An 11183-nucleotide genomic window follows, 5' to 3' on the forward strand; every position below is an offset into this window, starting at 1 on the left:
ACGCTTCGGTACTACCAGCTGCTCTTCTGCCTTCGACTGCTCGGGCAAATGTACAACATTGGCCGCGCGATCGCGCTCTTCATTGGGTGCTACGCTGCGCGGTGTGCCGAAGCGTCGTACAAACATGCGTCGCTGCAACGAAGGCTGTACGCAGCTCTGACCATGTACCTGCGCATTCCCGCCCAAGTGGTCATCTACGGCAGCTGGTTGCCCGTGCTAGTGTTCGTGCTCGCACATCTGGTTGACTCGCCATTTTTGTACTTTACCATTTTCATCGACCTCGCGACCATCAACGGCACGTACTACCTCGACGCGCCAAAGCTCTACAAGTTCTCGATCTTGCTCACGTGCCATATGCGCAACGTGTGGCTGCTCAGCCTCGTCACCAAGATGGTACTGCTCATGCGGGACCCGCGGCACCCACACCGCATCCTTGGCGTCCGCGGCTACCTCCTCCCGTTCGTGTCGTTCTTTTCGATTTTGTTTGAGATTCGCCTCAAAGCGCTGCGCAACACGGACCTCGTGACGGTGCTGCCATTTGCCCCAAGTGTGTCGACGCAGCTTGTCCGCGGCTTGCACTCGGTGCCGAGCAACTACCGCTACTGGGGCGTCTACTCGGACATCAAGACGCTCTCGCTGTCATGTGTCGCCACCTATTTTCTCGGACGTCTTTTGCTGCAGCAAGATCTGGTGTTCGAGACCCATGTCCCGTACACGCTGCTGCGGCACTGCAACCGCACCATGTTCAGCACCGCGTGGCACTCGCCACTCGAGTCCCGACCGACGTCGCTCCGACGCGTGCACTCGCAAGCCGACCTCACGTCGACGCGGCTCTCGCGCAACCGGCTCATGCACGTGACGTGGATGACCGACCCGATCCAGTACCTCTGCCTCCTTTGGAACCAACCAATCGTGTACGTCTACAAGCCCAAGCATTCCGACGCCGTCGTGCACCATGTTCTGTCGCCGCGCGAGCTCAAGACCCAAGACTCGATGCTGCACGCGACACTCGAGTACGTCGGCGAAGCCTTCCTCCTCGACCTGCCCTGGGCCCAACGCATCCAGTGCTACTGACCGCGAAACCGATCGGCCGAAAGTGCGCTCGCGAAACCACAGTCGAAACGGGCGACCCATGCGACGGCTCCAGCGCACCCGGCGCGGTCCGAGCGTCAGCGACCTCGACGTCGACGTGCCGCTGACGTGGTCCAAGGTGCTTCTGGCGCTCGCGTCTTACTGTCTCTTCTTCACGGACATTCCACGGAGCGGGTACGGCTTCAGAGACCTCCCGTACTTTGCGACGACCGAGACTCAGTTTGCCAACTTTGGCCCGTACGCGTACCCGATCATCGCCATCGAGCGCCACGTCAACGGTGCGTCGTCCTGAGGCTTGTAGTCGCTTCAATGTTGAACTATCGCGTTAGGTTCGGTCCAGAGCTCGAGTCCATTCGCCACCGTCTGGAGCTACAAGTTTGACACGTGCTCGGTCGGTCTCCGCACGGTCGTCGCGTCCCTCGACGTTGCTGGCTGGTACACACACTATAAACTTGAAATAAGATCTATAGGAACGAACTAGGCACGAGTGCTTGGCATACGCGCGTCCTTGCGCCAGCTCGAACGTGCGCCCGGAGGACTTGTTTGGGATGCTCGACAATGTTGTCACGGCGGTGCACGCCCACGGCAGCTGCTCGTGGCGGGTCAGCTACTACTTTGTCGATATCATCAACGACCTCTTTGCGTTTGGGGGCATCAAGGAGCGCGACTGGCGGCGCGTGCAGACGCAGTACGTGACGTCGTCGACCACGGACCTCTGCGATCCGCGGCGAGATCAACTGGCGTTCTTTTGCGAGCAGCCGTGGACCGACTTTGGTACCTTTGGTAGGAACCTATAGCCATCTTGACACACTGGACTGATACAAGTGCAAGGTGGCGTCGCCGTCCGCCTCATGCCGGCAATCCAAGCGCAACTCCAAGCCGCCGAGCGCCGCGCCGACCGTACGACGCAGCATGTCGACATGGCGCTCATCGTTGGAAGCGACGACCTGCGTCCGTGGGCCGGCGGCTTTGCGAAAAGCTACCTCAGCGCGTTCGATGTCGTGACCCTTCTCCGGATTCAAAATTGCTCGAATGTCGCGCGAAGAATCAACTGCTCCACCGTGTACGTGTCCGACTACCGGTACGAAGGCGGTCTCGGGCGCACGAATACCCGCGCGTACTACCGCCTCACCGCTTGCTTGCGCACGTTTGGCCAGCTCTACAACATTGGCCGGACACTGGCGCTCGTCTATGGGTGCTACGTCGCACGGCGCCACGAGCTCAAGTACCGAAACGCGCCCTTCCTCCAAGCACTGTACGCAGCACTGACCATGTGGCTTCGCATTCCGGCCCAAGTGGTCATCTACGGCAGCTGGTTGCCCGTGCTCGTGTTTACACTAGCGCATGCGATCGACGCGCCGTTCTTGTACTTGGCCATCTACATGCAACTCGGTACGCTCAACGGGACCTTCTCCTTTGGTGAGCGCAAGGTGTACGACTTGATTCTGCTGCTCACGTGCCACATGCGCAACGTCTGGGTGCTCAGCCTTGGCGTCAAGGCGATCCTCGTTCTCCATCGTAGTGACCGCCACCGCCAAGCGCTGTACGGCTTCCGCGGCTACCTCCTTCCGCTCATCTCATTTCTCTCAATGGTCTTTGAAATTCGCCTCATTGCGCTTCGTGATACGAGCCTCATTGACGTCCGCCGCGTCGTTGCTAGTCACGAGATGGCGCTCATAAGGGAGCTCCATGCGCTGCCGACCAACTACCGGTTCTGGGGCGTTTGCTCGGACGTCAAGAACCTCTTGCTCTCGTGGCTCTTAATTTATGGCTGCGTCCGGCTATTGACGCGCTACGAGGTCGCGTACGCAACGACCATGCCGTACACGCTGCTGCGGTTCTGCCACCGGAGTATGTTTACGACGGCGTGGCATGCGTCGGCGCGCGAGACGTCCATGTATCTGAGCAAAGTCCACGCGCAAATCCAGCTCCACCCCGGCCGGCGGTCGCTCTACAAGCTCATGCACATCACGTGGATGACCGACCCGTTGCAGTACGCGACGCTGCTGTGGACGCGCCCGATCGTCTGCGTCTACCGCATGCGCATCACGGGCGCCGTGCTGCACCATGCGCTCACGCCCCACGAGCTGCTCCAGCTCGACGCGTCCTTGCGCGAGCGCGTCGAGTGGGCAGGCGACGTCTACCTTCTGGACTTGCCGTGGCACGAGCGCATCCGCTGCTATTAGCTGACAGCTGACAGATTTCTTATTTAACACTATTTATTATCGACCCCAAGTCACAATGGTGGTGACCTCGGTCGCGACTTCAGAGCTTTCGAGTGCGCAGCAGCGAGGCGGTCGACGGCGAGGGGCGCAGATGGAAGGTACAGGCCGTGGGAGCTCGTACTGGTGCACTGTGGGCGAAGATCTCTGCGACGAGATGTTGAAGCACCTTGTGGTGGCTTCGTGCGACCGCTTCAAAGCTAGACATACCGCCTCATGCACAAGGCCTATATAGAGTAATGGTCTAGCATCGCAGCTCAAGAAACGCAGCGAGCGTGGCTTGAAGAACGTGCAGCTGTGCATGTTGAAGCTGCTGGCAGCCAGACATGTTGGGATGAGGACCTCCAGCAGAAGTATCAGCTGGAGGTAGAGAACACTGCAGTAGCAACAGTAGAGTACTAGCGCTCCTTCTACTGCCGCGGGTGCACTACTGCCACAGGTAGCCACTGCAGAGCTCTGCCACAGGTGGACTGTCGCCAGAGCGAGGCTTAACAAGATACTCAATGTCGATCGCTGATTGGTCAACACAAATTCCGACACGTGATTGGTCTACCTGGAATGATGTGACCAATCAACAACGAGCAAAGCTGATCCGCATCAGTCACGGACTCTCGGACTCTTGCTGGACGATGGCGGCTGCAGGAGCGCGATCGGTCGGCCGGCGGTTCGACCCTCGCCAGCCGCAACACGTGCGGTGCGTCATCGACACTTGTTCAAATCGGTTCAGTGAAACGACCTTTTGAGTGGCCACACCCTGCACGCCAGACGTGGCCAACGAGAGAGCGCCGACCGCCAATGCCTCATTTCCGAACTTGCTTCATGGGTGTGCCATCGCGTCAAGGGGCTCCGCTGGACGCAGACAAGGCGCCGTTCGAAGCCGTGCTGCGCAAGCTTCCGTCGCCGGTCGACTTTGCACTGCGACATCAACTGCCGTACGACGTGCCGCCGCTCGTGCGCGTCACTGGCCTCAAAGAAGGACTATCCCTCCCGCTGCGATCGGCCGACGCCGACGCCGTCCTCGCTGCGTACCCGTCGGGGATTGTGCCCGCACCGCGCGTCTCGTTTATGAACCCCGACTGGCCCGACACGATCGAGCGCTGCGTGCTGCCGTACGTCCGCCGCCGACTCGGGTGCACCGTCGTGTTGAAGGCGGTCTTCTCACGCTTTGTCGTGGACAAAGTCGGCTCGAATTCCGTGCTTGCGCCCGCCCAACGGTCGCCGAGAACGTTTGGGACGCTGCTCATCGCATTGTCGTCGCAGGTGGAAGGCGGTGTCGTCTCGTTCACTTATGAGGACAAGGTCCACGACTGGACAGCGCTGGCGAGCTCGACCCTCACGCGCTTTACATTTGCAGCGACAACGCTCGCAGCAACCATCACGACGACGCCCGTGACGAAGGGGCACCGCGTCCTGGCCGTCTACCACCTTGTGTACGCTAACGAGCAAATGGCCTTTCTCCCGACGCCGACGCCCATGGACGAAGCGATCGCGCGGCTCGTGGCCGCGGCGACCTCGCCGCTCTCTCCCAAGTACAACGTCATGGGCTACCATTTGAAGGACGGCTGTTACGCCAACTCGTTCGACGACCTTGACGGCCGGGACCTCGCGTTCGCCCAGGCGCTCGTGGCCTCCAACGTCTATGACGTGGCGCTCGCGCTGTTCCGAGAGCCGAGCGCGCAGCAGGCGGTCAGTGTGGTGTCGGCGACGCTGCACCCCACGCTGCATCTGCCATGTTTGACGCTTCAAGGCGTCGACGTACCGGCATTCCTCTATAACGGGGACGTCAAGAGCACCACCTTTACGTACCGCAGCACGGGCCTCGTCTTTTGGCGCAAGACGCACCGCGTGCGTCTCGTCGGCATCGACGCCGCGGTGCGCACGCTCCACGAACGGTCCGCGCACGCTGACGGAACGTTCTGCGGCCACCTGACGTTATCATCGTTGGCCCGCGCCATCTTTGAGCTTGTCGGGCCGCACGACTTTATCGTCTGGGCGCCGTTCGGTGGGCCTCGGACCTTTTGCGCGGCGCTCGTCGACGGCCTCAACGCACTTGATGACGCGTCGCTCGTCAACGCTTTCTGGCGCAACCACGTCGGTGTCCGCGACGAGATGCCGCTCGAGGCGCTCGCGCCCGCGATGCACGCGGCCCTCCAGCAGTTTGGCCCCGAAGAGCTCATCGACGCGCTTAGCGTCGTGCTCCTGCGCTGGGGCGCCTCGTGGGCGGGCCTCTCGTTCGGCTACCGGCTCCTCGCGAGCTTGGCCGGCGTCTCGGTCGCGCCTGTCTGTCCTCGCCTCGATGCGCCGTTCGCACGCGAGTACGTCCAGCACGGCTTTGCGTCCCTCTTGCAGTCGTGCGTTGCTCAAAAGGTTCCGAAGCTCAAGCAGGATGCAGATGAGGACGACGACGACGACGAAGACGAGGAAGACGAGGCGAATGGGACGTATGACACCATGATGGCGATCGTCCGGGATGGCATTCCTCTCGAGCACTACCTCTGGCGGGGCCCGCTCGACGGCGCGCGGCTGCAAGGACAGCTTCCGGATGCTCTCGTCCGCACGACGCTCGAGTACCAGCTGCCGACGCTGCGCGTCGAGGCCATGGCTGCCATGTACCCGGGGTTCTTTGACCCACTGCGCACCCTCACGCCAGCGTACGCGGCCTTGCAGCACACACACGACTTGTCGCTCGACTGGCTCAAGACGTCCGTGCTCGCCGAAGTGCCCGACGGCTCGATCGGGTTTGGCCCGCCCGTATCCTCGATCGTCGCGATGGTGCGAGTCCTTGACGCGCAAAAGATGCTCACAGAAGAGATGCTGCGACGTCGGCTCTATTGCGCGTGGGGACCGTACTTGGCGGCCGCGATCGCCGTCTTCCTCCAGACGACGCCGCCGAACGACGTGGGGCCGTGCGTCGCGATCTTCGCGTACCTCGTGTCGCTGCACAAGATCCTGCTCGAGATCAACGTGCTCCTGACGCACTACGCGCAGCTAACGCAAACGACCGTCAGTAGCACCGACGTTCTCGGCTTGCTCATTTTGGATGCGCTCGACGTGTACGAGGCGCACGCGCCAGCGCTCCTCGACAGCTTCGTGTCGCACTGGCTCGACGCAGCCGCCAATGACATTGCGGCGCACCGGACCATGGTCTGGACAGTCCTTACCAAGCTACAGCAGCGACTGCCGAAGAAGGTCGCGCTCTACCGCAAAATCGCGACGGCCTCTCGTCGCATGCTTGCCGGTGACGCGGCGCCGTTGCCGGACTTTAGCCAGCGCGACTTGGTGCTTGACTGCAACTGCCACTGCTGCGCCGAGCTCCAAGAGTTTGTACTGGCGCCGCGACAGGACCGCGTCGTCCTCGAGTGGACGCACGCGCAACCGCTGTGCGCGACCGCCCGCGACGTGGTCGTCGCCCACCCGACGCGCCTGCGCCTGAGCGAATACGAGACCAAGGACGTCGTCCAAGGAACCTTTACCAAGCTCGACTACGACGCCAACAGCTTTGCGATCTTGCGTGCGCTGCAAGAGCGCGACAGCGATGCCAGCAAGGTGCGAATGCTCACGCGACGCCTGCGCGAGCTCGACGCTGTGCCCTAACCCCAGCCCTAGCCCTCGCCATCATCCGTCACTGCTACGTGTAATGCAGTTTGTCTTTACGATCGAGCTTCGAGTCTGTAGTAGCAAGGGCCTGAACTATGGTCGTACAGTAGCAAACATACCGCATGGGGTCGTAGCCGACATATATCCTGCGTGGTCGGTGGCTCGAGACGTCCGGCACGACTGACGTGGCGTCCATAGTATGTTCTTTCTAAACCTACTAGTGTTTGAACTAGACTTTTTCTCACTGACAATTATTGTCCTAGATAGCAAGGACTACTATATGCGAAAGAGAAAGTAATTTCCAACAATAAGTACTGTAACCCGCCATGCAAAAGTGATAGTTTGCTCGAAGATCGTCTGTACAGGAGTCGGTTGCTCACTTTTTGCCCTTCTTGCCCTTGGCGCCCTTCTTGCCCTTCTTGTCGTCCGCAGCGTCGCCGTCGCCGAGCGCGGCCTTGCGGATCTTCTCGCGCGTCTCCTTGAGCCCCGTGATGACCGCCGTAAAGTTCTTGAGCTTCTCGTTGTCGTCGGCAAACGTTGCTGTCTGTCGCGACAGCGCCGAAATGAACTCGTCTTCGCGCAGCACCCGCTTCTCGAGCCGGTTCACACGGCGCGCCGTCAAGGTCTGGTCCACCGCAGCGCGGATCGACCCGGACGAGTACCCTTCGGAAATGTGCGCCAGTGTACTCACGTCCAGCTCGTCCGGGAGGCGCACGCCGGCCCTACCCCAATATCAGACTCGATAAATTGATACTAAATATATGCCATACGGGGTCGGGGTGTGCAGCTTGATCGTGTCGATGATGGAGCGACGCCAGAGGAGGACGCGCGACGGGTAGTCGGGGTATGGAAAGTAGAGGAATTTGTCGAAGAACGCCCGAAAGTCCTTGGGTTCGCCGGCCATCGGGTTGGACGAAGTGCCGATGATCAAGATGCGGTCGTTGACCGTGAGCGACTTGAGGTACGTGAGTAGATCCTTGCGGTACCCGGTCGGGCCGTCCGACGCCTTCTTCTTCCCGGGCGCGAAGATCTGTTCGCACTCATCCATGTAAATAACCGCGGGCTGCATCGCCTTTGCCAACGTCCACACCATGTGAATGCACTTGGTCGGGCCGCTCTTGCCTACGCGTGTTGATAGATTGATACATTTCAAAACGCGACCAATCACGTACCGGAAAACTTGCCGATCAAGTTGGACGCCGACAGGTTGAAGAAGAGCGCGCCGGTCTCGTGGGCGATCGCTCGCGCCATCATGGTCTTCCCGCTGCCCTTGGGTCCATACAGCAAGAGCGACCGAATGTTCTTGACCTTCTCGCGCACGGGGAGCGACCCGAGCGGCAGCACCGCGTACTCGACGATGGCCGCCCTACGCTCTCCATCAAACATCAATAAATCTATAAAAATGGTACCGGAGCTGCGCGGCCGACGGGTCCTGCGGCACCCAATTCCCAAAGCGATCGCGTCGGTCCGCGCTCTGGTAGACGGTCCCGAGGTAGTTGAATTCGCCGACAAAGTCGTGCACGTGGCAAGGGCGGACGTTGCTCACGATCTTTTGCTCGACGAGGATCGCGAGCATCGTGTCGGGAGTCCGGCCTTTGAGCTCAGCGATCTTGTCGCCGGGCAGCGGTTTGCCCTTCTTGCCCTTCTTGTCCTTCTTGCCCTTCTTGCCCTTTTTGCCCTTCTTGCCCTTCTTGCCCTTCTTCTTCTTCCCATTCGCCGCGGCCTCGAGCTGCGCCTTGATGTTGGCCAGCTGGAGCACGAGCATCTCGTCGACTTGCTGCCGGACTTGGGCTTCAACCGGGCTGCGCACCACGTCCTTGGCGAGGTCAATGTCGTACTTTTGGTGGAAATTGTCGGCTTCGTCGCGCTCGAGCCACACTTTCTCAAACATCTCGACGCCGCCGGCCATGTTGGTGCAGAGCTCGCTCGGGCCCGTGAGCGGCGGCGGGCGCTCGGGCGGCGCCTCGGCTTCGACCTTTTTCTCGTCCTTTTTGCCTTTTTTGCCCTTTTCCTCCTTGGCTTTCTTCCCCTTCTTGTCGTCCTTCTTGTCCTTCTTGCCCTTGGACTCGGCGTCGTCTTTGGGCTCGGCCTCGGGCGGCGGCGGGTTGATCATGAGGTAGTAGCCCGCGAGGTCCTCGGGCAGCTGCCCGAGCGCCATCATGTCCGAGATCCACTTGCGCCGCTCCTCAAGGAGCTTCTCCTTCATGAACGGACCTTCTTCGGACGCGACCGTCTCGTGGATATCTCCAAGCGACTTCTCGTACTCGTCCTTGTTGTCGGCTTGCTGCGTCTTGCGCTTGATCTTGGCGAGGGCGAGCGCCGCCTCGAGCTCGAGCGCCTTGTCGACGACCGGCGGCTTCATGCCAATGAACACCAGCTCCTCGTCGCGCTCGACCGTCGCCTTCCCGCGCGAGTTGTGCCCGCGGAAGACGCGCTGGATGTTGGCGGCCGCGAGCTCCGGGTCCATCTCGGGCGTCTGCGTGTTGTCGTAGATGCGGCGCTGCTTCTCTTCCTCGCGGAGCTCGTGCACAAGGAGGCCGCGCTGTCGGCCTTGCCGCCCGCGCTCGTTGCGCTGGATGATCTGCAGCGCTTCGTCCAGCGACATCTAGATCCGAGTTGCGTCACTTGCACGGAATAGCCAGCGTACCGCGTCGGCGAGCGAGATGCTGGCGTCGCTGTCGTCAATGTAGAGCGCTTCGACGCCGAGCTTGAGCTTCATGTAGCCTTTGACGAGCTAGACAAGTAGTGGCTTGAGGCAGGATATGAACGAGGGGCTCGTACGCGATCCCGCTTCTTGAGCTCAGCGCTGCTGTCTTCGACAAAGTAGCGTGGCACGGGCACTTCGAGGAGGCTCGGCGGCAGCTTGAGGTCGACGAGGAGGTCGTCGAGGTTGACGTACTCCCACGGAAAGTTCTGCTCCGGCGTCGTGCGCACGTCAGGATTCGGCGGGTTCCACTTGACGAGGTCGTGCTTGAGCTCGACCACGCGCGTCTAGACCACTCTAGCTCCATGTACGGACGGTGGCGCATGTACCATGACGAGCTCCATGATCTTCTTGACGTCGATGCGCTTTTGCGGGTGCACCATTTGGTCGTAGCACTCCTCGAGCGTCGTAAAGATCTGCACGTACTTGATGTAGAGGCACGCGTAGTGCTGGAAAGCCTCGAGCATCGAGACGTCCGGCGGCGGCTGCACCTCTTGGCCCTCTTCGGCGTCGAGCGTGTGGTCCTCAATGTGCACCTGCTCGTTGAGCTCGGTCATGGCCGACTGCCATTTCGTATCAAACGTGCTATGTCGCCATGAGCACCACGGTGGCAATTCGGCGACGCACTAGTTGGCCATCGCGGCTTTTGTCGGCGACCGCTCAATCCAAAAGTGAACCCGACGCCCGTTTCGCCACGCCCATTGCCACAGATGAGTACACTCGAAGAGACGCTGTATATTAGGATGCAGTGGAAGCAGCCGCGACTTTGCCTTTTGTGTTGCCGTACGAGAGCGACCGCTGCCGCCGAGACGCGGCCGTCGCTGCGTTCGTCGATCCTTTAGCAACGCTAAACTGCGGCTTGCGTGAGAGAGCTCGGTGCTGGTACTTGTGCATGACCTCGGCGAGGAGCACGTGGAGGCCTTCTTGGGGCACGCGCGGCTGCCGCGGCGACGAGGCAGTGGGCGGTCGCCGCCGCTTCTTGGGCGAGCTTAGCAGTGACGGTGACGAGATAGGCGCGGAAGAAGGAGACGTTGGACGAGGCAGCGCGTCGCGTACGCTCAGCACCGCCGAGGTCATGTTGAAGGTCGTCAGAATGAGCGCGAGCTGCGTCGGTGCGTCCGTGAGCGAGTGTCGCTGCCGTCGAATGGACGCCTTGAGGAGCGGGCGGAGGCAGTCGACGCCGTAGCGCGGGATCCACGCGCCGATCGTCTCAAGGCCCAAGACGCAGCTCAGAAGACGCATGCTGCGCACGGACGTGACCGGCACGCCCGCGGCGAGGGCCGAGAGCGCCGACGCCACGTGCCGAACGACGCCAACGTTGAGGTCGTCGAGCGAGAGGTAAAAGTTGTCGACGTCCTTGGCGACGGTGCCCAGCATAGCCTCGACGATCGGGTGGTCCTTGGGGTCGTATAACAAGGGACCTGCGTCGTTGTTGTCGCTACTCTCGGTACGTGGCTCTGACGTCGGCGCGTCCTCGGTGCAGATAGAGAGCGTCTCGATCGTCGGCAAGGGTTCCTCCTCGCTCGGCCGCGTTGGCTCCGCGTCAGTTTCCATCCGAGCGCGTCTGA

At 61.1% G+C, this 11183-nt stretch overlaps 5 protein-coding genes across 5 annotated transcripts; 3 read left to right on the forward strand and 2 right to left on the reverse strand.

Moving 5' to 3' along the window:
- Positions 1 to 38: 38 nt before the first annotated feature.
- Positions 39 to 1074, forward strand: SDRG_11023 (hypothetical protein; the record flags this gene model as incomplete). Its single annotated transcript, XM_008617043.1, has 1 exon — positions 39 to 1074. Exon 1 carries the CDS (start codon positions 49 to 51, stop codon positions 1072 to 1074), a length of 1026 nt encoding a protein of 341 aa, XP_008615265.1. The 5' UTR covers positions 39 to 48.
- A 58-nt stretch (positions 1075 to 1132) lies between these two features.
- Positions 1133 to 3278, forward strand: SDRG_11024 (hypothetical protein; the record flags this gene model as incomplete). Its single annotated transcript, XM_008617044.1, has 4 exons — positions 1133 to 1370; positions 1422 to 1527; positions 1574 to 1875; positions 1924 to 3278. 4 exons carry the CDS (start codon positions 1133 to 1135, stop codon positions 3276 to 3278), a joined length of 2001 nt encoding a protein of 666 aa, XP_008615266.1.
- A 785-nt stretch (positions 3279 to 4063) lies between these two features.
- SDRG_11025 (hypothetical protein) lies at positions 4064 to 6974 on the forward strand. Its single transcript, XM_008617045.1, has one exon. The coding sequence runs from the start codon at positions 4110 to 4112 to the stop codon at positions 6906 to 6908; it is 2799 nt and encodes a 932-aa protein (XP_008615267.1). The 5' UTR covers positions 4064 to 4109; the 3' UTR covers positions 6909 to 6974.
- A 216-nt stretch (positions 6975 to 7190) lies between these two features.
- SDRG_11026 (hypothetical protein) lies at positions 7191 to 10275 on the reverse strand. Its single transcript, XM_008617046.1, has 8 exons — positions 10243 to 10275; positions 9945 to 10200; positions 9693 to 9902; positions 9559 to 9645; positions 8321 to 9516; positions 8084 to 8277; positions 7682 to 8033; positions 7191 to 7633 (listed from the first exon to the last, which is right to left on the reverse strand). Exons 1-8 carry the CDS (start codon positions 10251 to 10253, stop codon positions 7288 to 7290), a joined length of 2652 nt encoding a protein of 883 aa, XP_008615268.1. The 5' UTR covers positions 10254 to 10275; the 3' UTR covers positions 7191 to 7287.
- A 78-nt stretch (positions 10276 to 10353) lies between these two features.
- On the reverse strand, positions 10354 to 11169 carry SDRG_11027 (hypothetical protein; the record flags this gene model as incomplete). The annotated part of the gene is made up of 1 exon (XM_008617047.1): positions 10354 to 11169. The coding sequence occupies one exon, from the start codon at positions 11167 to 11169 to the stop codon at positions 10354 to 10356; it is 816 nt and encodes a 271-aa protein (XP_008615269.1).
- Positions 11170 to 11183: the final 14 nt, after the last annotated feature.

Source organism: Saprolegnia diclina, assembly GCF_000281045.1.
Source record: "Saprolegnia diclina VS20 unplaced genomic scaffold supercont1.38, whole genome shotgun sequence".
NCBI classification, from domain to species: Eukaryota; Oomycota; class Saprolegniomycetes; order Saprolegniales; family Saprolegniaceae; genus Saprolegnia; species Saprolegnia diclina.

What these genes read in the sequence shown, in the direction of transcription:
- SDRG_11025 (XM_008617045.1), top strand. Translation starts at nt 4,110, where the DNA reads ATGCCTCATTTCCGAACTTGCTTCATGGGTGTGCCATCGCGTCAAGGG.
- SDRG_11026 (XM_008617046.1), bottom strand. An exon ending in AGCTCAAGAAGCGGGATCGC is followed by an intron (nt 9,646 to 9,692) that starts GTACGAGCCCCT and finishes CTACTTGTCTAG; the next exon opens with CTCGTCAAAGGCTACATGAA. An exon ending in GCATCTCGCTCGCCGACGCG is followed by an intron (nt 9,517 to 9,558) that starts GTACGCTGGCTA and finishes ACTCGGATCTAG; the next exon opens with ATGTCGCTGGACGAAGCGCT.